Source organism: Amphiprion ocellaris, chromosome 9, assembly GCF_022539595.1.
Source record: "Amphiprion ocellaris isolate individual 3 ecotype Okinawa chromosome 9, ASM2253959v1, whole genome shotgun sequence".
NCBI lineage: Eukaryota > Metazoa > Chordata > Actinopteri > Pomacentridae > Amphiprion > Amphiprion ocellaris.
In genome coordinates, this window is record NC_072774.1 from 6,909,216 (window position 1) to 6,935,094 (window position 25,879).

Genomic DNA, 25,879 nt, shown 5'->3' on the forward strand with positions numbered 1-25,879 from the left:
TATTTTGATTCATTTTCGCTGCCTCCATCTATATTTTAGGTAAGCACATGGTCTCAATATTGACTTTTGACAATTTTTAGCCCTATTTATCAATATTGGGAACATGTGCTTACCTAAAATATAGGTGGAGGCAGTGAAAATGAATCAAAATAACTAATAAATCACATTCACATTGGCTTGTATGAATACAGGCTTAAACATTTTAAGTAATTCAAGAAAATATCAAGAGTCACATCTTGCAGTTTCTATAAAATAAAGCAGACTTAAGAATACTGACTTCCCTACAGAGGTGTGTAGGCTTGTGTGCTGTACGCCTACTGAACAGAAAAGAAGGTTAGAAATGATGCTTGCTGTTAGTCAGACTGTTCAGTTCAATTTTAACTTTGAAATGCGTCATCTCTCTCCAGTTTTGACCTACAAAGAGCAAAAAGAGTGGAGCGCTGTTATGACTTTAACAAAGGAAGTCCAAAAATCTCAACAGATCTTTGTTGGAAGATCCGTCTTAAAATATCTTTTTCAATGGAGGCCAGGCCACAAAGGCACAACATTATAATGCCAGAATAAAAATCGTAAAATTGAGCATGATAACAACAGACGTGGGACAAAAGTGAAGGACTTTAGAACAACCGAGGATGAAGATACACAAAATAAAATCCTCAAATACACACTCTTTGTTTAGAGCTTTGAGTTCTCCCAAAGAGGCGTAATCATTAGTGCGTTCTGAAGGTTTTTCAATGACCAGGGTCCAGAATTGACAAGGCTGTTCTAACAAGTTTTGTAGCCGCTTATATCTAACGTTATTCCGTGTTTAATACTAATAATCAGCTTTCGAATCTGTTTTCTATTAGCTGCAATTACAGGAGCGTAAAATGGAGCGGGCAGCAAATCAGGACCAATGATGAATAAAAATATATTCATACATTTTCTGTAGAACCAGCTGAGTACATGAATGCAACTGCACTGCTTTATTCAGTGGTAATGCAACTAAATTTGTAAATATATTCCCTTTAGTGTGTTCTGAAAGTTTTTCAGTGACCAAGGTGCAGATTTGAGAAGGCTTTTCGAGCATATTTACAACAAATGGTGCAGAGCAGCCATTAAAATGAGCAAGAATCACAACATTTGCTGGCAAGCGATGGAAAAGTGAGACAGGAGTTTACACAGCATTGCTAAAAAAATCCCAGTGCTGCCCTCTCCTCAGGCTTAAATCAGGCCATAAAGCACACATTGAGTTGGATATAAAATGTAGAGAGCAATGATACAGTCGAAAAACCAACATGTACATGAATAATGCCCTAATAATCTAACGTATTTAAAATTGTAGCCTGTATAAACATTTTCTAACCTGTTAAATGAAGAGAGGACCTATTTCAGTAATAAAAAAACAGCCTAACCATCAGATCTTTTACTATAGCTGCTCAATATTAACCTAAAACAGAGCTTATCATCCATCCAGATACTCACATACTTGTAGGAAGATACTTGCTCAGGTAAGTTCCTACCTAAAATCTGAATGCTGCAGTAAGAATATTCATTCAGGAACTCATTGACTCACATTGCAACAAGCCTCCTGCATCACGTTTAAGTTCATAGTGCCTCTTGCATTGAGATTTATTATAACTGTATATATTTACGGCTAATTAGCCACAACACAAAACAAAAACGACTGCAAGCAGCTTTACTTCTACATATTATTTTATTTTTTACGTGCAGTGGAGTTTGTTTTCTAAACGAGTCATTTTGTTGCAGTTTTAGGTTCTGAATGAAGAAAAAATACCCAAGCAAACTCTTAAAAGAACAGAATAACAGACATTCTGAATAAAAAAAAACGCTTTGATGGCATCAACAAGAGACAAATGCATAAATATCAGGGTTGTTTTGCTTGCATTGGAGAAACAAGGAGTATTTCACTATAAACAGTTCTCTTACAGCACCATTGACAGCTCAGACTTACTAAAACAAGTGAGGTTTAATGGATCAGAAATTTAACATGTCAGATAAAACAAAGTTTCTTAAGACACATTTGGTCACTATGGGTTGCTACATTACATTCAATTCTCAGTTAAATACTAAGTGAAATACGAAAGGAAACAAAAGTGAAGCAGTGCATGCTGGTTAATTATAAAGGTGAAGTCAACCAACTAAATCAAAGCATGAATAGAAAGTAGAATTTAAACTGACTGTTGTGACTCTATTAAAAGCTACAGGTGCGTGGTGAAGATTAAATAAAAAAGGTGGTGTAAAGCTACTGCGGTGCACCGTGTTTTCTGTGTATGATGTGTTCTTGCATAGCAGTTTGCACTTAGCTGCGCTGCAATTTTGCCTTCAGCTGCTTCTTGATGTAGCTGCCGACGAGGATCTGAGGACGCTGCTGGTAATTGTGAAGAACATCGTGGGAGCTGCTCAGCTGATCCCCCTTCAGGCGGTCCAGTAACGTCACACAAACCACAGCCGCTTTATACAACAAAAAATACAAGTTTAAGTTTCGCTGAGGTGTCCAGACAAGATTCTGTTTTGATCAAATTTTTAGATTTGCTTACCTCTCAGACCACTCAGTTTGCACATGGCGGCGAAAACTGATGATTCCATCTCAATGTTGCACACTCCTGCTTCTCTGGCTCTGTTCAGGTAGTCCTGTTTATCCTTCTCAGTGTAGGCACAGAAAGCACCGTCCAAACGGGCTTGGCCTGCACGTTTGATCAGATAGAAAACACAGAAACAAGGTAAAAGACTGGAGATGTCTATAAACAATATACTGACTAATGCAAGTTTAACATAGTCAGACTTTGTTTGTGTTAGCTGGCTCAACAAATCCTAAAACCGCAATCAGACATAATGGATGTCACTACAGTGAATAATCTGGTTAATCTGGTTTTCTTCAACCATAAAAGTGGGTGTTTGAAGCATCATGTGACTCTTTCTCCACACAAAAAGGACCAATCGCATGCTGCCTACTTAAGTCAAAAGGAATAGAATGCTATAATAGAGAGCTATGTGAAATATAAAAAAAATACTGCATAAAAAGTGATGCTTCTGCAAATGATGCAAGAGAGGAATGCTGGTAGAAAACTGCTAATGTTTTGCAGCTGTTTATAGCTAACGTTATTCCATGATTAATACTAACAATCAGCTTTAGAATCTGTTTTCTCTTAGCTACAGTAACAGGAGTAAAAAAAACTGAGTGGGAAGCAAATCAAGACCAGTGACAGTAAAATGCGGGATAACAGCTGCATATAATTAAGACTGCAGATGTAAATTAGCATTGTTGCTATAATCTGGCATATTTACGTCTATTGCTGTCTAAATTGACGTTCATCAATGTGCACAGTCCCTATCAAAATAAATAAATAAAAATAAAATGAATGAATACATTTCTGCATTTTCTGTGTCACCAGCTGAATACATGGCATGGTTTCCATGGCAACACAATGCATGCAGTTTGCGCTACTGTAATTGCACAGCTTTGTTCAGTGATAATACAAACATAATGCTCAATAGATTTGCAAATGCATCTGCTTAGTAGAGAAACTGTGTCGAGAATATTGTAAGGAAAAAACAACTTGTTAAAGCTGATTTAAATCCCAAACTCTGTTCAGAACCAGGTTAGCTGTGCAGCATCAGTTACCATGGTAACCTAGCAGGTTAAATAGCAGCCATCTTTGTGACACTGTAAACTCAAGGTACAGTTTGGTCCATAAATATTTGGACAGAGACAAAGTTTTTCTAATTTTGGTTCTGTACAGCACCACAATCAATTTTAAATTAAACAATTCAGACATGGTTGAAGTGCAGACTTTCAGCTATAATTCAGTGGGTTGAACAGAAAGATTGCATAAAAATGTGTGGAACTAAAGCATTTTTAAACACAATCCCTTCATTTCAGAGGCTCAAAAGTAATTGGACAAATTAAACAACTGAAAATAAAATGCTCATTGCTAATACTTAGTTGAAATCTCTTTGCTGGCAATAACTGCCTGAAGTCCTGAACTCATGGACATCACCAGATGCTGGGTTTCCTCCTTTTTAATGCTCTGTCAGGCCTTTACTGCAGCGGTTTTCAGTTGCTGTTTGTTTGTGGGCCTTTTATTTTGAAGTTTAGTCTTTAATGGGTGAAATGTATGCTCAGTTGGGTTGAGATCAGGTGACTGACTTGGCCATTCAAGAATATTCCACTTCTTGGCTTTAATAAAGTCCTTGGTTGCTTTGGCTGTATGTTTTGGGCCATTGTCCACCTGTATTATGAAACACCGCCCAATCAGTCTGGCTGCATTTGGCTGGATTTGAGCCAACAGTATGTCTCTGAACACCTCAGACTTCATCTGGCTGGTTCTGTCCTGTGTCACATCATCAGTACACACCAGTGACCCAGTGCCACTGGCAGCCATGCATGCCTGAGCCATCACACTGCAAAATCTTCCAAATACAAGCACCTCAGATCAACTCCAGGCCTGTTATTTGTTTAATTGGTACTGACATAACGAAGGAATTGCCTACCCCCCCACCTCTCTATCTCTATCCCTCTATCTCTACCCCTCTATCTCTACCTCTACCCCTCTATCTCTACCTTTCTACCTCTTCTGTCCCTCTCAACCCGCCCGGCCAGCAGGCAGATGGGTCCCCCCACATTAGAGCCGGGTTCTGCTCGAGGTGTTTTCCCTGTGAAAAGGGTGTTTTTCTTGCCACTGTCACCTTAAGGCTTGCTCTGGGGGTCAGGCATATGGGTTCTGTAAAGCATCTCGAGACAATTTGACTGTAATTGGCGCTATATAAATAAAATTGAATTGAATTGAATTGAACTGAATTGAACCATTCTTAAACAAAGAATTAATTCTTACACCTGCCCATGAATGGCCTTTGAGTCAATTGTCCAATTACTTTTGGTCCCTTTTAAAATAGGGTGGCATATGTTTAGGAGCTGAAACTCCTAAACCCTTCATCCGATTTGAATGTGGATCCTCTCAAATGAAAGCTAAGAGTCTTCACTTTATGTCCATGTCCATTATATAACTGTAATTGGAATGTTTCATTAAACAGGTAAAAAAGACAAAACTTGTGTCAGTGTCCAAATATATATGGACCTAACTGTACCTCTCTAACCCATCAATCTCTCGTCGTAGTGCCCCCTCAGAGCTCATACCTTCATAGAAATCTAGAGTACACATAGTGTTTCCGATCACCGTCTCAAACTGGTTCAGCTCTTTGCTGCACTGCAGCAGCTCTTCAGCCAGACTACGGTCCAGATCGGTGTTACGAACCACCGTCTTCCCCAGGATCACCTGCTCAAACTTGGGCAGAAAGGTGGCGTCCACAGACTGCTTGGTTACGACCACAGTGCCGGGCTCCAGCCCTGAAAGACAAGAATGGCAGATGAGATGAGCTAATACTTGGATTGAAAGGGCAGCTCCATTTAAAAGGTGTTTTTTCATGTATGCTGAAACATTATACAGGAGTGATTAAAATCCCTCCCAGCAACTGTTCCTCAATGTTGTAAAGCTAATACTGGAGTAATTCAGCCTTGCATGCTCAAACCTGAAACTGATTCTAAAGGATAACGATACAGAAAGTCCCACGCTGCAAGTTGACAGGATTGGTTTCTTCCTCGTGTTTGTTTTGTATTAAACTGTGGAAGTCTGAATTCAAGATGCATTTTATTCCGTATTTATAATACTGTAAAGGTTGTGTTTATCAAAATACATTTCAATAACTGTCTTAAAGAGGGGAAAAAATTTATCCACTTCCATTTTTGTCAATCAGAGAAAGGGTGAGATACAATCAGTAACTATTTGTAGTAAACACCTTGAATTCTCTTTTCTGGTAAACAAGAAAAGGTGTGTTTGAGGACAAAACAAAGATGTCTGTTGTCATCCATTGTGTGACAAGTTGTGGCAGCAGCTGACCACAAAAGGAGTTCAAATGAAGTTCACTAATCTGAATTTAAATAATTCCAGTAACCAAAATGCAGAAAAAGTGTCATCTTTAAAGTGTTAGCAGTATTTTTAGTTTGATATTACAATGTGTGTATATTTAGATGGATTATCAAGAACTTATAGTGGCAGGGAAAAGTAAATGAGTCCCTCAACTTGTAAAGTTTCACAGTTTTGCAGTATTCAGTCTGTGTTGGTTGCTGCTTTCACTAAATCTTCCCACCTGATCCATCACCAGATCTTAAGCACACTTGAATCCACTTCACTCATTAGTCCCTACCGTATTAATACTTAGTCCTTCATTAATGTCACCTGTCAGTCTGAAACTGATTCATTCTGCTTTGTCTGTCCATCCTGGATTTAAATCACACATCACTGACAAAAGCCAGCCTCTTCACAAGAGTCTGATGACTCAGGTGCCGTTGAAACAACAGTCTGTTTGCACAATAAACGGCTGTGACTCATGAGGTGTGATCCAACCCTGTCTGTTCTGAAGAAATGCTGATGAATTTTGTAAAACATCAACCGAACTTTATGGCCACACCTTCCCTTCTGCTCTCTTACACATGTTGCAATTTTGGAACTTCTTTTAAAGGGGTTGATTAAAAAAAAAAAAACAAACATCTGCAGAAATTGATGAAAAATCTCAGGACTGGAAGAGATCCACTTTTATGGTTAGATAAATATAGGTGTGCATATGTGGAAATTAAATGAGATCTATGCATTTTAGTTTGCAAACTATCTGAACAAAATAAGAAAAAGTCTCAGGAAGCAAAAGCTACATTTCTAAGAGGATAGCTGACTGCCGGTCAAAAGTTTTGGGTCACTTAGAAATGTCCTTATTTTTGAAAGAAAAGCATTTTTTTTTCAATGAAGATAACATTAAAGCAATCAGAAATACAGTCTAGACATTGTTTACGTGGTAAATGACTATTCTAGCTGGAAACGACTCATTTTTAATGGAATATCTACATCGGCCAACCATCACTCCTGTGTTCTAATGCTACATTGTGTTAGCTAATGGTGTTGAAAGGCTAATTGATGATTAGAAAACCCTTGTGCAGTTATGTTAGCACATGAATAAAAGTGTGAATAAACATGAAATTGCCTGGGTGACCCCAAACTTTTTAACTGTAGTGTACATTTATAAAGAAAAGCACATGTTGGGCACTGCATACCAACACAAGCATTTTGTGCTATTCATTTAAGCTTATTTATTTATACTTGCAACTTAGATTAAAATCAGATCAAGTTTTATTTTTTTTAGCAATTAATGCTGAAAACCAGGTAATTCCTAAGTGTTCATGACTTGTTTCATGCCACTTAAGGTAACAAAAAACAAGCTTACCTATTCCACCTGATGTCCCAATGCGTATTATTGTAACATCTGTGCAACGTGCATGATGGAGGAGCTTTATCAGCTCATGCAGCATTATAGCAATAGATGGGATGCCCATTCCATGCTGCAAAATCAAGCACACACACAACATTCACATTTTTTTCCAAAAAAGCAACAGGCATGCATAAGTTTGCCTCATGTTGTACCAAAATATATCTAAATTTATTAGATAAAATGATCACATGTTGAGTTTTCTTCTTACGTACACTGACAGAGAGTACTGGTCCAACTTTGTACATGGCATAGCGATCAGTTCCAGCACAGATGTTTGGATAATCTGATTTGGGGTCTTCCATGGCGAGCTCAGCAGCAATGTACTCGATGAAGGATTTCATCCTCCAGGGGCTGCCTCCCACACACACAAACTAAAATAAAACACACAAAAAAGACACATAAGTGTTTTCTGAAGGTAAAGACAATTGTGGCAATTGTATTTTTTCAACAAATCAGTGTAGTAAAATGCATTACTTTGACATCACCGAACATCGCTGGCAGGTCATGGGTTTTAGTTCCCAGACTGAAGTGGTACAGGATGTCGTCTTTCATCGTGTCCAGGTGTGGGTTATGCACAAAGACATGGCTTAAAGAGGAAAAAGAACAGATATTAAATAATGACATTAACTTCTCTTTCACAAACGGCAATTTTCAGTAAAAAAATTATAATTTTTCTAATTTATCCAGCTTACCAGTAAAATATGACTTTTCTTTACAGTTTGGACCATTTAAATTTTTTTTAACAGTTAACATGTAAATTTATATATTTTTTTTCTGTGATTTCAATGATTATTATGTACTATTTAACAAAACAAGAAAAATCTACAGTTTTTGTTTTTTTTATAACGGCAAATATCTGCAAGATATTGATATTTTTACTGATTTCAATACAGTTAAAAAAAAACAGGATTTTACGATCAAACATTAAAAGAACCAAAATTTTATTTCAAATATTGGGAAATATCTGTAGAATAATTAAATTTCTTGCTGATTTACATACAGGAAAAAATAGTGTTATATTGTGTAATATATATATATATATAAATATATATATATATATATATAGTGTAACAGAGTTGCTATGTGTACTTTTACTTTATTATTTAAAAATCTATTATATTGATATAAAAGTATTTACATTTGAACACTTATTAATAAATATTTATACATGCATAACTTTTCTTTCAAATAATGGCAAATATTTGTAAAATGTAGTTATTTTTTCAGATTTAAATAGTGTTAATCTGTCAAATGTTTTTTAAAAAATAGATCATACATGCTGTTGTTTTTCTTTTTTTAAGTGCATGAAGCAAAACAGTCCTACAAAAAACCTTTCCTTCATGAATATAAAGTTTTTATTTTTGTTTCTGTCTATTTCAGGCATCACTCCAGTAATTCAGGAGTCACTGGATATTTATTTAGTTTGAAAAATGCTGATCCGCCCTGGAAAAAGGTCAGTGTCCTGGAATCCTGTCGCACCCAGCGGCTTCCTTCTTTCACTTTAACCGGAAACTAGCTGCAGTAACTCGGCGGACATGAATAAACACAGTGCAGCAGTAACAGATACATGTTTAAATGAGGATATTCTGCTGTGAGGAGCTGCTCACCTGCTGCTCGACGCGCTGCGCTGCTCGTCGCTCGGATCCATCTTCATGAAGACCGAACAGAAGAAGAACCAGCAGCTGCAGGAGACCAACAGAAAGTCAGAGAAACATCACAGGAGACCAGGATTCACCTCGTATGAAAAAGAATTAGAAAAGTCTCACAAGTCAGACATGTTTAAATAAACCACTAATGCGCACACAGCACTTCATCGCTCCCAGAGTAGGAAAAAAAGGAGATATTTAGCTCCAGATTTACCTTAAAGATGAACCAGCAGCTCAGAGGACACAAACCCACACAGCAGCTTTATGTTCACCTGTCAGATGCTCCTCTTTAACAGCTGTTCCGTCCGTTTAGACCAAATTAATTCGCCGTGAACATCTGACACCGTAACGTGCAGATCCGGCCCACTCTGATGTCACGCCGGTTACGTCAAAAGCGTCACGCCGATAGTACTCTGATTACTTTTCTGTCGGTCACGTAGAGGAGACTGAAGCAGCGGACGTGCGAGTATTCAGAGATGTCCAAACAGGAAAACACAGAGCTGTGAAACCAGCTGAGCTGTATTTCCTGAACACTTCATACAGTTAATTACAGTCTGATGATGATGATGATGATGTGTCAACTTCTCTACACTCAGACTGTCCAAATACACAAATATATCTCACTCCACACATCTTAGACATACCTAGATATTTCTATATATTCATCATACCTATATACCTCAATTTATCATACATACCAATTTATCTGTCTATATATTTATCTTATGCATACATATATCTCTATATTTATCATACCTATATTTATTATACATATTCATACATCGCTATATATTTATATTATACATACCTATATTTCTAACTATATATAATTATCTTATACATACATATATCTTTCTCTATATACAGTATGTCTTATATTTGCATCTCTCTCTCTATATATATATATACATACATCTCTCTCTCTATATATATCTCATATATACATCTCTCTATACATCTTATCCACATATAGCTCTCTATATATTTACTACATACATACTGTATATATGCACATAAATATATACATTTGAATTATATATATTTTTTATTATTATATATTTACATAATACTCTAGTCAAATGATGGGACTTTGAAGTTAACTGCAATCATACAATGTGAGAGAAACTGGGTTTAAATGAGCATTTTACCCCTGACAGTTGTGTCCTTTTTTTTGTTGTTGTCCGTTTGCTATTTGTTTAATGGTTTGTCTGAACTATGAGATGCCTGATGCCAAATACTGAAACACAATAGAGGAAAATGTTGTCGCACAGTTCTAGCGCTTAGTTTTATGTCTGTTGTCTTTCTAGGTGTAAATCTGTAGGTGTGTGTCTGCGATAAGTGCTCCACTGGATGATCGCATAAACCTTTTTAGATCTTGAAAAAGATGAAATGGACAGGAAGGCAAAATGGAATACTAAGACTGAAGTCAAGGCTTTCACTGGCAGCCAATGAGTAATTAAATCATAACAGACTACAACTTTTTAGAGTAAATCTAAATGGGAAAATAACGACAAAATGTGATCATGTTTTGTGGTCGTTACAAACTTAAAAGTGCAACCGAAAAGCTGTTAACCACAGCTAGATAACCTCCCAGTTTTACTTGCCACAGGCCCAGAATAAGAGCTATTCAAGCGACTCATGGTGAATAAATCTCTTTTGTGTAACTACAGCAGTCAGATACTCTGCTTCGGTCACGTAGAGGTGAATGAAACCAGCAGACATGCAATTATTCACTGATGTCCACAGAGGGAGGCACATCGTTGTGAAACCAGCTGCATTATAATTCCTGGCAGCTGCATATAATTGTAGTTTGATGATGATGTGCGAACTTCCAAACACTCAAACCTATTGTCAGAGCTCCCTTTCACTCTTTACAGCAGGTTAAACTGGGGCAAGACATCTCTCACTTTAGAACATTGCAACAACATTATATAGTGAATATTATATGAATTATTGAGTGAATATTGTTTATATTATATGTAGACAGCACATACATGAAGTAAACGCATTTACAACTGATTATGTGCAAATTGTTAAAGGTTCTATATTGTAAAAAAACTACCTGAAATTGACAAATAACCTGAAGTTGTTAACATATTACATATTTACATAGTCACCGAGTGAGAAATGAACCATGTTTGTAGTATTTGTGCAGCAAAATAAAGTGCAGTCACACTCTCTATGTACATTTAGGCTCATGATGATTCATATACATGTCAAATTTTCATTCATAGCGTATTTAACCAAAAAATTGATGAAGGACGATAAGAAATTCAGCATGGGTATGAATAATTCAGGGCTTAACCCTAAGTCCAATATTTATTCTACGTTGACTTTTATGTTTTCTCCTCCAACCCCTCAGGGAAAATCTGCTTTTAGGTGCTAAATGCTACATTATCCAGTCACCTGCAAACTTTATCGCCCCTTTGGTGCAGCGTATGTGACTCAGAGGGGTTAAATGAGTTTTCTCACTTCAAACAGTTGCTGGCTGAGGCTGGATGAAGTGATAAAAATGGAGCTGTGTGCCAGAAAATGGCAGAAAAATGCAAAAATACTTCACAGAACTCACCGTTGAGTGATGGTTTTCAGTGCATTTGTCACTACAAGAATGCTTTAATTTTAATTTACTGCAGGTTTAGTTGAGATATTCAGGAAGACATGCTAAATCCCAACGCTCCTGTAGCTCCACCTAACACGATTTTCACTGTTGTTGAGTGAGAACAAATCTGCACAAGCCTCGATCCCTCCCAAATCCCACCGCTGACTCTTTAAATGAAACATCGGCACCAGAGTTGAAAAGCATCCATTAATATTTTTTCATACAAGAGAAATATTTCACTGTTAACAAAATTACCAAGCAGAAATGCAATACTCTCACAGCAACGGTCGTCAGGCAAATGTATGCAAATTTAAAAAAAGTTAAATTGAGAAAGAAAAGCAAAAAAAGAAAAAGAAAACACAAACACTCTCAGCAGTACACAATAAGATCTGTGCAAATTTCTTTAAGGGAAGTCAAGTCTTTCTGCCACCCTAGAAACAAAAAAGAAGTCGACAAATTATTCCTTATACTGTTTATGTTCATTTTATCAAATCAACACAAAAATAAAATCCAAACATCTGCACTTTGCTTTAAGCACCTACAACTTTTGCAAGTAAAAAGCCTTTAAAGAGTAGTTTGCATGTCATTTACATCATAATCTAGATTATCTAATGTGCTAAAGTTTCAAAAGAAGAGGAGAAAGAAATATTATGTACTAGTACATAATAAGTCAAATGCAAAGTGCCAAAAAGCAAGCACAGTTTTCTGTGCATTCTGACCCGCAATCCTCTAAGAAGCAGAAGATACGACAGGTAACTTAACACTGCAGACTGTGACGGATATATAAGCAAGACGGTCAAAGTTTAACGTGCAATATTATGACAAAACAGCAATTCCCAACTGTATGCAAACTGCATGAGACACAACATACTTTGAGTGCGGTTATAGTATGTATGGCAAGTAAGAAGATAAAATATGTGACTTAGGATGAGCATTTCAAACATTACATGGCGTGTTGACAGATTTTTAAATGAATTTGATATAAATGTCAACACAAACTATAATTCAGCTATAGGATTTCCTTTACAGCTAAAAAAAACCCAAAACTTTGAAGCGTACACTACCTCTTTAAGCTCACACTTCATCTTTTTCACCATTCCACCTCATTTGAGGAAGCCTCAGGTTCCCAGGATCTCTCTGGTATGAGAAAACATTCCCAGCACAGTTGTTAGTAATTTGATCTTTTAACTCACATTTCACAATAAAATTTAATACAAACACACAACTTACTGCCTTGGTTAGGACTATCGGATGCTCTGGCAAGAATTCTGGCTTCTTCTTAGCCTCAGGACAACTGGCCAGAGCGATTAAAAAATCCCTTGTGTAAGATATCCTAGCTACAAATTAAAGCAACAGCATAGAAGTTAAAATCAGGCAAATTCACCCACCACTAATGTCATAGTTGTCCTTATTGTAAGCATAACAATAAGAGTTTCTGGGTGATCTGAAACACACATGTCAATAAAGAACATTTTGTGTTTTACCTTTTTTCTGTTTGTGGAGGTTGACGATCTTGTAAAACTGCTCAATGCCAATGTTGGTCTATCAAGCGCAAAATATAAGACGAAAAGCTTGAGAAAAACTCAATATGCAAAATACTCAATTATGCAACCATTTTAATAATTCATAGAGTTCTTAAAGTAATTTATGAAGCTGGTAGTTTTCTATCATTACAAATTTAACATTATTTGTAGGCAATCTGAAGCCTTCTCCTTGGTATCAGGGAAATGTTTAAAAAACCATTGTTGCTAGAATAATCACTAACAATTGTAAGCTTGTTAATAAATTGTCTTCTTACCTCTTGATTCATCAGGTTCTGTGCACATGCAGCAGCGTTTATTTGGGACTCTAAAAGAGGCGATAGGATTGTCATATGAACACAACATTAAATATGAATATAATACATTCCCGACTGATAATTTGATCCAGTGTGACTGACCAGCTAGAGCCGAGTAGTCACCCATCTCAGCATGGATGCAGCGGCGCAGAGGTCTCGCCGGCTCCAGGTGCTTTTGGAGGACTCTTCTTCTTGACACCTCCATCCTGGAATTAGTGAGGTTCAAATGTGTTTAAAGCTACTGTGTTCTACAAGGCTTGCTTGTTATATATAGATATACTGAGCAGTGTTTCCATTAATAGAAGCAGACATTAGCTAATAATCTTTCAATATACCCATGCCAGATTTGGACTTTTTATGCTTTTTTTTATTTGACCAATAGGTTTCTGTTGGCTGGAAATGGCATAAAAATGTGGGAAAAAAAGATGGTGAGAGATTGTGTCTGATATGTAGATGAACGGTAAAGTTCACTATTTGAATTGTTACTAAAAGTGTCATGTGCAAAAGTGTTCATCCATCTTGAAATTGTCACAAATATCTGAGAAAATGCAGCCGCTATACTGTTCTAACAGCTGATGCAGTAGTTCTCTAATCCACTATGAGTCAATTACAATTCATAGTTGAAACCAAAGAGCTCAGTAAGCTCGTTATAAGTCTGTATCACTAAGAAACAAGTGTCTGTTGTGGTCGCTCACAATAAGTTTAAAGGCTATAAAGTCATGTGAAAGTGTCAGAAGCTGCAGTGAGAGCAAAATGAAAAAGTACAAGGAGTTCAACACTGTGAAAAATCTTACAGGGGCCTCAACAAGGATAGAAGGATTAGCACCAAGAATATCCTGATAAATGTGAGCAGTTCTGCTAGCATTACAATAAGGCTAATCTTCACTGATGCAGACCAATAGGGACTCCGCATGCAAGTTTGTCAAAAACACAGCATAAGGAGAAAAAAAGGAGTGGTCCAAAATCTCATCTGAAGCCCATTAGTTTAGACATGAAGTGCTTGATTCATGTGGTGGCCAACAAGAGTCATGATGCATATCTGAGAAAGGATATGAATGATTCTGAGCATGGCATTTTTTGCAAAACATACAAAAACATAAAAAAGCTGGAGATCGCCACAAAGATCAGTGAAACAAAATTCCAGTGGAGACATGCAGAAAAACTATTGATTGAGGTGGTAAAAAATAAAGGCTTTGATACTGATTATTTAGCTGATTAATATTGCACATGGCACTTTTAGTAAAAATGTACAGTTTAAATATATTAAACTGTACAGACTAGTTTAAATATATTTAACATCTCTACCACAATGTTTTACTGTTTTTTTGCCACTTGTTTGAGTCATTTCCAACTAGGAAAAATGTGATGGTCAAATACAAAATCATTATAAATCAAAATTTGTGATGGGTGTAAATAATTAAAGGCTTAACTGTATTGCTTTAATAATGTAATTAAGCTTGGTGAGCCACAACTAAGGCCACAGATGAGAAATACTTAGAACCTTTATTCAATAGAATATAGGGAATATATATGGATTATTTTTAAATGTGTGGCTTCAACTGATTTTCCCAATTCTGAACAGACAGATAATGAATTTAACATTAGATAAATTATAAGTATGTTAGATAAACTAACTCGTAATTCAAGTAGAGTCCCGTAGAAAACATAAAAACAACAAAAAAAACTGCTAGTGACTTGTGATGTACCAGGCTGGAGGTAGCACAGCAGCTAGCTAACTGCGGATGCTACAGGTTACACAAACTTAACTTTAGCTTGACTATAAGATAATCTCCCCTAAATCAATAATCCGTGAACACAACTAGTTTAAAAAAACGCCCGTAGTTCAATTGCGAAGTAAATAAGTAACTTTGGTAAACAGGTGTCTCCCTCCTGCTGCTCATCACACAGCGTTTAATGGCAGGAATCTGTGGACGGCAGGATAACGGCAAACGGCTAACGGCGGCACTAGCGGTTCAGTTTAACGTTTAGGAATCACTGTTAGGTAGTCAACCCCTAAAACCTTTAAAAACGAGTCGATGAACTAATTTAAAGCGATGGAAAAGTCAACTAGAATATGATGCAGGAGTTTAAACTGAGCTAAACTATCATTTCAGCTTGCAACGCTGCAATAACAACTCATACAAGTAAAGCTACTGGCTCTAAACGCTTGTTTTACATTATAAAGAAGAGATTTCATCAATATTTACCTGTTTATTGTACTGAATTCCTCTCAGCGTGGTTTTCTGCCTGCTCACCTCAGCGGTGTCAAGCTGGTCCAGCCATAAACTGTTTCCTGTTTTCAAAATAAAAGCTAGAACTAGAACATCCGGTAACTCCTAGCCAAATTTTGACTTGCAGTGAATTTTTATTTGCCCAGTGTCAGCTGGCTGAAAATGAAATAAACAAGTGACAAAAGATGGTAAGACTATTTGCAACTGTTCTTTTCAACATTTTTATGAAAAATGCAATGTCCAAATTTATTCATATCCCATGAAATTTCACTAATATTTGAGACAATGCAGCTTATTGCAAGTAGTCCTTGTAATTTCAACCATGCTCTACATTATTCTAATACACTATAAACTGAGAACAGCTCATGCAGTAGTCCTCTAGGCAGTATTTAGTTAAGCTGCAATTCATGGCTAAAGCCAAAGTGCTCAGTGAGGCGCTGTGTGTGCTCACGGGACAGGAAAACACTATGAAGGCATATTCAAATGTTTTCAAGGTCCAGTGGCCACAATGCAAAGTATCATGGAAAAGTACAAGGAGTTTCACACTGACACATCTGAGGGCTGCTACGAAGACAAAAGAGAACCCTGCACTGAGAAGAATTGCATGAATAATGTAATATGAATAGTTTTGGACATGGCATTTTCAGTAGAAATGTAAGAGAAAATAAATAAACCTTCATACCATACCATCATACCATCATTTGCCACTTGTTTTTGCCATTTCCAGCCAGAAGACACCTTTTAGTTGAAAAAAAAAATCCACAATAAATCAAAATCTGGCATAGGCATCAATAATTTTGGGCTTCATTTTCTTTTTGATATTGCAAATTATTTATGTCCTACAAACAAATTGGACATTCAACTTTTTAAAAAAAATTGAAAGGAGTCCATTAATCATCTTTCCATTGTAGATACTGGCTCACTTTTTCCCCATTTCATAAAAAACTGCCTTATGTATTATTTCCAGTTACTTTTCACTTATCTGTTTGCCATCAATATTTATCTTAATTAGAACAAAAACAGGTTTTAACCCATACATTTGATTTTCTCCATTTATAACATTCATGTCCCATTTGTCATCAGAGGAAAAAAAAAAACACTAAAATTCCCCACATTCAAGCTTTTTAAAAACAATATAACTAGTAATAAATAGCTTTTCCATAGTCAGAGGCTGATAAAACAGACCATATTCTGCTATATTAGATCATACATTACATGACTTTCTTTCAAGCTCTACTACGATGAGGCATTATTTTGTGTCTCTGTGCAGTTTTCAGTGTAACCATGTTTCTTACCAGTCATCCAACAGGATGTCCAAATCTGCAGCTGGCACTGAACCATCTTTATGTCAGAGAGAAGTGACCTCAATATCTGAAATAAACAGATTCTCAGTGATCTTATTGTATATCCTTCTCTACAATCGATTTTTATAAAAGGCAAACACTGTATATAACAGCACAATATACAATAATAGAAACAATTATTCATTCTTTAATCTACTCAGTAACAGTTATCAACCTGTATACATGAGCTTCATGTCAGAACGCAATTATTTTTGCCCTGAAGTGACAACTGAGTGAAGAAAGACGATAATTTAAGTCGAATCCCAGTGTTTTTATTACAAACAGACATGTTATGGAACAAATAAAAGAAATTCGCTGCAGTGTTTCTCAGTTACGAGCTGAATTCAACAGAATTATGTAAGTCCGTAAACCAAACTTCAAGTATTCCAAACAGAACCCAGATTTAGTCAACACGTGGCCTAATCACAATGAAAAAAATGCAATAAAAAAATATAAATTCACTTTACTCACAAAGCCATGCTAATTTAATTAAAACAAAAAAAAAGAAGCACGTAAAGGCAGTTGTGTCTCATTCATCATCTTTGTCTCAATGAACATCTTGTATTTGTCCACAGCACACTCTCAGGACACATCAGGTGTCATGAAACGCGAAGTCACTTTCACACAAGCAGTAGTTTTATTTTTCTAGGACCTATTGGTCTTCCACTTAGCTCCCTGATTGCCGTTAATGCCTCCTGACGGGACTCGAACACCAACGTGGCCTGGCCTTTTGGTTTCCCACTCGGCTCATACTGCAGTGACACGGATCCAGGTATGATGCGGTATCCGTAACAAAAATCATAGATCTCCTCGCTTCTGATTTGGAATGGCAGGTTGGCTAACTGTACACATGTGGGACCATCAAAACGCTGCACTGGGGGGCCATAGTGGCCATGATCTCCATTACCCCTGTCATGTGGAGAATAAGGGTCGACTGCATGAGGTTCATAATCAAAGCCTCCATGGAAAGGACCTGGTGCATCAGCCACTGGCATATTATGATCAGGAGGAATCCTAAAGTCGGAGTACAAAGCATCATCAGGGGGGAAGGATGCCTCACTCCTCCCCAAGTACCGCTCCTCTCTCGGCGGTGGCTCCTGCACCACCGGCGGCTCGGCGCTCAACTGCTGCATCTGAGAACGTGAAATGCACTTCAGTACAACTTCTGACCCCAGAAACCGCCGTCCACTGAGAGAGACTGCCCTCGCAGCCTCTGCCTCGGACCCAAGAAGAACCAAAGCCTTTCCAACCCCGGCGCCTTTGTGGTCGTGCAGCACACACACCTGTGTGACGTTAAACCCATGGAAGAAATCCATGATCTCAACTTTTCGCACATCGAATGGCAGGTTCTGCATGAATATGCAGGTTTTCTCAGAGTCATAAGGAGTGCTGGGGTGATGGGGAGGTCTCTCCTGAAACCTCTCTGAGTTTCCAGGGGGTTGGACAGCCATACTCTGAGACTCCAGGATGGTGATCATGTTCTCTCTTGATATTGGACGAGTGTAAACCAATCGACCTAAAAACTGTCTTTCCTCACAACTTAAAGCCTCGCAATAGTCACGCTGATTCTTGAACAGTACAAACGCAGATCTGCTTCTTCTCCCTTCGCTGTCACTTAAGTGCAGGATCTGGTCGTCCTCTAGCTTTGCATTATGAAAGAGCTGCTTTATGTCTTCTTTTTCCACTGCAAAGGACAGGTTCTCCAACATGACACAGTACTCGTCTGAGGGAGCGACATGCCTCTTGGCCAAAGGTGATCGTGACCTTACACGATGTGGTGGATTCCTCTGATTGCGCAGAGGTGATCTCCCCCTTTCAAAGTTGTTGTTCCTGTTGACAGCCATCGGCGGTCTACCAGTAGCTCGACACCAATCATTGATCGTTGTCGTGGAGACCTCAATATACCTCGATCCAATGTAATTCCTATCCCTCTGCAAGCCTTCTGCTGCATCCTCTCTTGTTGCGAATTTGATGAGACCGGTCCCATTGTTCGAGCCATCTCGCTTTTTAAGTAAGACAATTTCGACAACACATAAACCACCAAAAAAGTCACAGACCTCCTTTTCGGTCACAGTGAAAGGCAGTCCTTTTAGAAACAAGCACGTGAAGTCGTCGTCGTTTGAAGCCCTCTGGTGTTGGGGTGGAGGAGTAAACCTCGATCTGCTACCCGATCTCCTGCCTACCTCGGGGTCGGCAGATCTCCGAGCAATTCTCGTGTTCTCTTCAAGTCTCCTCTTTTGTTCCTGCTCTGCAATTCTGGTGCTTCTTTCAAGCATGGCCTGCATCTCTGTTTTACTGCTCAGTAGTAACGTGACTGGTGCACCTTTAATGACGCCCCCCGACCGTGTCATGGCTCTTCTTGCATCCTCGTCTGAGGCAAAGAGAATGAATGCTTCCTCTCGCTCCCCACCAATTATATGCACCCCTCCATCTGGAATTTTGAGGCCAGTGAAGAACCTGCGAATATCCTCAGTACCCGCTGTGACTCTCAGGCCCTGTAAACGGATGACGACCACCATGATGAATCAAAAACAACAGCACCTGCAGACAGAAGGGTATAGAATAATATTATTTCCAACAGAGCATCTCTAGCTCGGTCATTTCCCAACATTCCAATAAGAAACCTGAATAGGAATGCAAAGTGAAGGGCGTCAGATACAATAAACACCACTCCAATCAATGCCCATAACAGCCACCTTCAAAACACACAAGAGTGCAAAGTAAAATTTGGTGACATGTCAACACACATCAACTTGAGGCATCTGTCCTTCATGTTGAAATGACAGCTAAAGTAAAAATCTTAACTACTAATCAAGACCCACTTTAAGACCAAACTTTTACTTCGCTATTTACTAAAATGTGTGAATATCTCCTCAAGTTCCACTAGTTGCCTGTTCTTTGTGCTGAAAAAAAAAAAGTCCAGTGTTTGTGCAGAGCTCTGACTCTGTAAATGAGAAGCTTGGAATGATCTGCACACCACAATCCCTGCATGTCCCAAGCATGCTTGCACTCATGCAAGTTTATGCTCTGTACAGCTTAGGAGGAACTGAAGGAGGACAGGAAATATGTCAAATTACATCTAAATATAAACAACCTTTCTCCAGAATCACAGACTCCACCTTTAAATCAAGCTCCACACAAGACTCTCCACTAATTTTGAAAATCCATTGGCACATGTACCAGTACATTAAAAAGCACAGTCCACACTGGCTTTAAAAGGACAACATAGCAAGTTCTGAGCATGATTTCGACTGAAAGATGACAAAATGTCACTTCTGAGGGCAATTTTTTTTTTTAATCCACAAAAGACTCACTATCCAGCGACTGTACATCACAATGGTAGGTCAAAAATCCACTTTAATGTTTTCCACCAAATATTTAAACCAATTTAACCAACAAAGTGATCAACTGGAGGGACCCTCAGAGTTGTACAGTCTTGGCGATCCATCACAAATACAGTTTGTATATGCAGACTTGGAAAAAAAGCGTTTCTTCATCTGATACACAGTTGCTACACAGCATAAAACTGTATCTACATGACATTTATATTTGCTTTTTTACCACCAGCTCTGATCCCAACACAGCAATTCCAAATCTGTCACTCAGCAACCACAAGCTGAAAAGCACCAAGCTATACACTAATCTCTAAACAAGAATCACAAGGGTATCACAGTCTGTTCATTAGCAACGCCAGTGGTTTTACATGTTTAGGATAAATAATTGGTATATATGATAAATAACTGGTACTAAAATCCCAAAATATGAAACTAATTTTAGCTCTAGCAATATTTATAACAGTTTTGCTTCACTCAATGAAAGAGTCAGATGCTTCACCCACCACAGAACAAACCAGCATTCATAACCAAATCTTATTATGACTTGGCTTTTCTTGTATGCTTGAACTAACTTCCCAGTGAACATTTATGTTTCCTCTAACTGGACAGACTCCTCCATAGTCTGTCCATAAGGCACACCACATTTCTGATGGGAAACAAAAACCCCACAGCAACCAGGATGTTGTCTCTCCTACAGGTTCCTCCACTCCACCGCAGCTTTGTTCTAACTCCTCCCGTCACGGTTCCAAGATATTCCTTTCATGGCAGCAGTAACACATGATTTTGGATTACAGAGTTTGTAAATCTACACCCAACTGCAGTTTGATCTTCCACAGACTGGTGCTCTGCTCCATCTGATAGCAAGAGTCCCTTTTCTCCTGACTTTTAACTGTCCTCCGGCCACAGCATCCTTTCCTACTTGGTGCACCTTGGTAGAAATTGAAACACTTGCCATCTGTTAAATACAACTGTGTTCTCATCAGAGCTCCTTGTACGTTCTTATACAGACACTTCAACCACAATAACAGTTCAACAAAATCTTCCAGTTTCACTTAAATGTATCAGACGCAAACCGTCATGAAAGCGCATAACAGTTATGCAAAGTTTAGTTGCATTAGCAAACCCTGAGTGCGCTCCCTCCCTGGCACATAAACAGCCTGTCATATCCCTGGATGATGGACCCGCTTCGCCCCCCATGGCTCTAAACGTGGATTCCAAGCAGGTCTTCCAAGGTTCACTAGTCCGTGGTTGCCCAAGCCTTTCATCACCTCTATCCACACCTCCACCTCGGCTTTAGACTTGCAGTTGTCTTTACCATGAGTCCTCCACCTAAGCAACACACTCCCGACAGCGTGCTCTAAGGCCAAACAAACTTGACGACAGGATGCGCAGTTCTTCTCCGGTGTTACCTCGTCCAGGCCAACCACTAGGAATCTTAACCTTTGTGCAGTGCAGCAGGTTCACTCCGGTCACCCTCCTTGCATTTTTTTTTTTTTTTTTTTGTTAAAGTGCATCTTGCTTTATGCTTTATGTGTGTTGTAATTGCTTTGTTAATAATACAATTATGATCTGTGTGTCTTGATGAATAGACGACAAGCGGTTACATTTTTCTCCTATTTTTTTTCCCCCAATTTCTTTATTTAAAGTGTAAAATATGATAATTTCATCCATTCCAGCTGTAGGTGAAGCGTTACCATCAACAAGTTGACTGCAGAGATAGCAGTCAAAGAGTATGCTGTGCTAGTGCCAAATACCCACTGAAACACTACATGGATACCAATTTTAGTAAGACATAGTCCAAAGCCCTTTTCTTTCTCTCAGCTGGGTGCATGAGAAGCCTGCATTCCTGTAAACAGGCAGTGATAAAGACACCAAATAAGGAGAAAGAATCACCACTATGATACTGGTCTTAATAGCATTCCTGGTCTGCAACATCACATGCCCTACGCAATACTATGGATGACTGAAAAGTGATGTTGTACCATAACTCCCAACATGAGATGGCACCAACTAACAACACCTCCTGCATTATAAACACTGTACGACCTTTAATCACCACACTTAAGTAGCATCGCCACCAACTGTCAAACTTTAGCCACCTGCAAGCCACTTATCACAACAAAACCACTCAACAAGAAAACGGAGTGGCAGGCATCATGCACATATTGATCACCTGTCAAAAACAGACTGCAGGTTTCCTGGTAAAGTTGCATCACCTCGTTTATATACACATCTACTGCTACTTTAAGTGCATAAAGCAGTCATAATGTGCACATACACATTAATGTCTGTGGTAATGGCAAAAATTTATCTTTGTGAACCTTGTAAATGAATAACTGTGACCAAAATAATGCTCGTTGTTTATTCTGTGATCAGAGTTGACATATAGAATAATTAGGCAATGCTATAGTATTGTTCCTGATGCTTAGCCTATATGTGTTTAATATATAATAAACCTCATTTATATTGTATGTAAAATGCTTTATAGATAGATTTCACTGTCATAAAGTAAAAATATTACCTCATTTGCAACTGTAGTCTTTAAAAAAGTCACCCACATTAATTAAATAAAGCAATTTCCACGCATGAATAAGACTTCAGTCGCCATGCAGCAATCCTTTTGAGACAAATAAAATGGCATTTCAGGGTTTGAAATCATCTTTTAAAGTCATTTCAACCAACGAAAAAACAAACAAACAACTGTATCGGTATAATGTACAGCACAGAGTAGGTAAAGTAACGCAGATACATGTAAATAATTACTTCCAATGAGTTTTTGACAGATGATCACTTTTTTACACATCTGTCAGCAAATCAGTTGCATAGCATACAAACAAAGCTTCCACACTCACCATCCACGTAGGCAAATCAACCACAACGACAAATGTGCCACCCAAAGCGGAGCAAAGCAAAAGCATAATGGAAAACCAGGTACACAGCAGCCGCGTCCCCATTATCACACCTGCAAGTCATTGCCAATCACATCATTAAATTGCCTTAATTGACCATAAATACACAACTTGAAATTCCCGCTGTGTGCAATTTAACTCAGCTAGTTTTACAAACACCTTTGTCGTCCAAATCAAGCTCAGCCAAACGTCGAGTTAAGCTAACATTAGCTTCGTAGCCAGCAAGCTAGGCCTGTAGCATTAGCTCATTCGGCGGACAACACTGACCGACAAAGAATACCGACGCATTCTTTGTAATTAACGCCACATCACTGCTCCTCACCAACGACAAAACTTACACAAAAGGCAAGCAAAGACTCTCGAGCAACACTGAGATTGGAAGATAAATTCTCCGAACAGCTAAATTCAACTTCCTTCCTGCCGCACTCGTCTCGTCTGTCGAAAAAAAAAAAAAAGGTTTTTCTTCTTCTGCTGATGACATTTGCGGCAGATCAGACGCAGCCGAGACGTGCTGCTGCCCCCACAGGCCATGTCTGGAATTACATCGACAAAAGGTAAATCCTTATTCCATAGTAGAGAAACTAAAATACACATCCTGAGTTTAATGAATGATTTGTGACTCCAATTTCTGACAGTTCTTTGTCAGTCATTGTCAGCCCATGATTTAGTGCTCAGTGATCCAGTCTCAGCTTAGTTATGATCATATTGTCCCTCCTTTCTATTCTTGTATTTGACATGTGTTTCAAGCTCTGTTTTTCAGCTCTTTACTGGACTAACGTTGTCCACCCAAGTGCTCACATGATTGCCACGAAATCTACATTTAAGACTGATACATGACATCTACCCATTTTTTGTTTAAGGTGGCTACTATTTTTTTTATTCAATTTTGTATTTATGTATATCTTAGTTTATTTTTGACATTTTTTACTGTATGATTTACAAAGGCTTATCTTATCTTATCTTATCTTAAACATCACAGGATCACATGCATCCTCATTCTTAATTTGCTGTAGTATGGAAAGGTCTACCTCAGGTTCTGGCAGGAGTCATGGTAGAACAGGTGGCCAGCACACTGCCATTTTCTCTCACTTCCTGTACTCTCTCTGTCATGGAATTTACTCGGCTCCCCCTACTCATTGCTCCACACCTTCTCTGATGTTCCCAGTGCTCCCCCATCAAACACTTAGCAGGTATTGAGGCCTTATGGAGACAATAGGTTTATTGTTGGCTGGCAAACAATGGATTGGTATATTAGTGCCACCAACTGGAGAATGGATCAAAAATGTCTAGAATTTACTATATTCATTCACAAAAGGAATAAAAAGGAGAGAAGAAAAGTAAAAGCAACACTTTCCACCCCTACAAACCTTACATAATAAATTAAGCACTCAATAAAAAAGGACAGCTGAGCTGACAAAAAAGCTGTCACAAATAAATGCAGTGAGGAAACACCAGAGGCAGGATTAGTCACAATTCAGAAAAGCAAAAGAAGAAAAAAGTGAGATAATAAAAGAAAGAATAAATAGAAAAATAATGACATTAAATCTGTTTAAAATTAGTAATAATGCCACATTTATTAAGTCTTCTTCCACCAAGGTTTTAAAGTGTCTTGTGCTGGCCAATCTTGACGCGATGATGTAAATTAACCTAGTAATAGCTGTAATTTTTCTCAGTTTTAGTGACATATTCCACATTTTCCATCTGTAATGTGGCTATAGGGGTTGTTTTAATGCACCTGTCCATAATCTCAAAGCCTAGTGTTGAAAAAAATCTAACTTTCTAAGAGAAGTGTCTGCTGCTGATCTATAAACCCCACAAATATAATCTTATATTAACCTAATTAATCCACTGCATATAGTCCTCAAAGCAGTTCTGTCTGCCCCTCTAAACACCTCATTACATTAAGTACTAGCTTATATTTCGCAATATATTCAGCCCAAGTAATTCTTTTCTGGAAGCATAATCCTGCAACTTAATATTTCATTTTTTTTCTGTTCTTAATTATGCAGCTTTAGTTTTGCCTCACTCCCAATTATATCCCATATAAAGAACATTGTCTTTGTCTTATCAAGCAGAAATTTAAAACCCAGTTTCTATGATCATTTATCTACCTTAAATAAATCATGTATCATTATGGAGATTAATAAAGGGCTTATTATGCTTCCTAATCAACAACATATGTTATTGAACAGTCACTTTATATTCTAGTTTTTCTCAGTTTTTCAAGTTAAAAGTCCTTGATCCTCGATCCAGCTACATATCTGACCTTTGAACCTAATTTTCAAAGATGAATTATTAATTCTTCTCTTCACATCATATCTTGTTCCTTTGATATATCTAAAAAGACACTGTCTTTGTTGATTTGCCCTTTCCTTATTTCATGTTCTAAACATAAAGCTGGATCTATGATACTTCTTCCTCCCCTAAAGCCACTCTGGCTTAGACATGTATCCTCTATTTTCTGTATGTTAAACCTTTCATCTATCATTTTCTCCATCGCTTTGAAAATTTATTGGAGGTTAAAGTAATTGGTCTGCAATTCTTGTGTTTGGTTTGTCCAATCTTTTCCTGGTTTGTGGAATTGAACAGCCTCCCTCTTTCCTGCCCTCCCAAACTTTATTATATAGTTATAGTAAAATATTTTTGCATGTTCTATTGGGAT

The 25,879-nt window shown here is 37.9% G+C and overlaps 3 protein-coding genes across 6 annotated transcripts; all 3 read right to left on the reverse strand.

Annotated features, from left to right (window-relative positions):
- Positions 1 to 1,677: 1,677 nt before the first annotated feature.
- On the reverse strand, positions 1,678 to 11,618 carry upp1 (uridine phosphorylase 1). The gene is made up of 8 exons (XM_023275493.3): positions 9,178 to 11,618; positions 8,925 to 8,999; positions 7,792 to 7,903; positions 7,530 to 7,688; positions 7,273 to 7,387; positions 5,138 to 5,347; positions 2,541 to 2,687; positions 1,678 to 2,454 (listed from the first exon to the last, which is right to left on the reverse strand). Exons 2-8 carry the CDS (start codon positions 8,969 to 8,971, stop codon positions 2,303 to 2,305), a joined length of 942 nt encoding a protein of 313 aa, XP_023131261.1. The 5' UTR covers positions 8,972 to 8,999; positions 9,178 to 11,618; the 3' UTR covers positions 1,678 to 2,302.
- Positions 11,619 to 11,750: 132 nt separating this feature from the next.
- gra (granulito) lies at positions 11,751 to 16,915 on the reverse strand. 2 transcript variants are annotated; one of them, XM_035950638.2, is made up of 7 exons: positions 15,607 to 16,915; positions 13,502 to 13,605; positions 13,361 to 13,410; positions 13,047 to 13,104; positions 12,793 to 12,899; positions 12,627 to 12,699; positions 11,751 to 11,993 (listed from the first exon to the last, which is right to left on the reverse strand). In XM_035950638.2, exons 2-6 carry the CDS (start codon positions 13,602 to 13,604, stop codon positions 12,637 to 12,639), a joined length of 381 nt encoding a protein of 126 aa, XP_035806531.1. In that variant the 5' UTR covers position 13,605; positions 15,607 to 16,915; the 3' UTR covers positions 11,751 to 11,993; positions 12,627 to 12,636. The 2 variants fall into 2 exon arrangements, with proteins under 2 accessions (XP_035806531.1, XP_035806532.1); XM_035950639.2 differs by lacking the exon at positions 15,607 to 16,915 and having other exon boundaries at positions 13,502 to 15,600.
- Positions 16,916 to 17,229: 314 nt separating this feature from the next.
- Positions 17,230 to 23,672, reverse strand: rbm12bb (RNA binding motif protein 12Bb). Of its 3 annotated transcripts, none has more exons than XM_035950637.2 (2): positions 23,556 to 23,672; positions 17,230 to 19,514 (listed from the first exon to the last, which is right to left on the reverse strand). In XM_035950637.2, the coding sequence occupies exon 2, from the start codon at positions 19,490 to 19,492 to the stop codon at positions 17,594 to 17,596; it is 1,899 nt and encodes a 632-aa protein (XP_035806530.1). In that variant the 5' UTR covers positions 19,493 to 19,514; positions 23,556 to 23,672; the 3' UTR covers positions 17,230 to 17,593. The 3 variants fall into 3 exon arrangements, with proteins under 3 accessions (XP_035806530.1, XP_054869319.1, XP_054869318.1); XM_055013344.1 differs by having other exon boundaries at positions 23,485 to 23,662; XM_055013343.1 differs by having other exon boundaries at positions 23,161 to 23,662.
- Between the last annotated feature and the right edge of the window lie 2,207 nt (positions 23,673 to 25,879).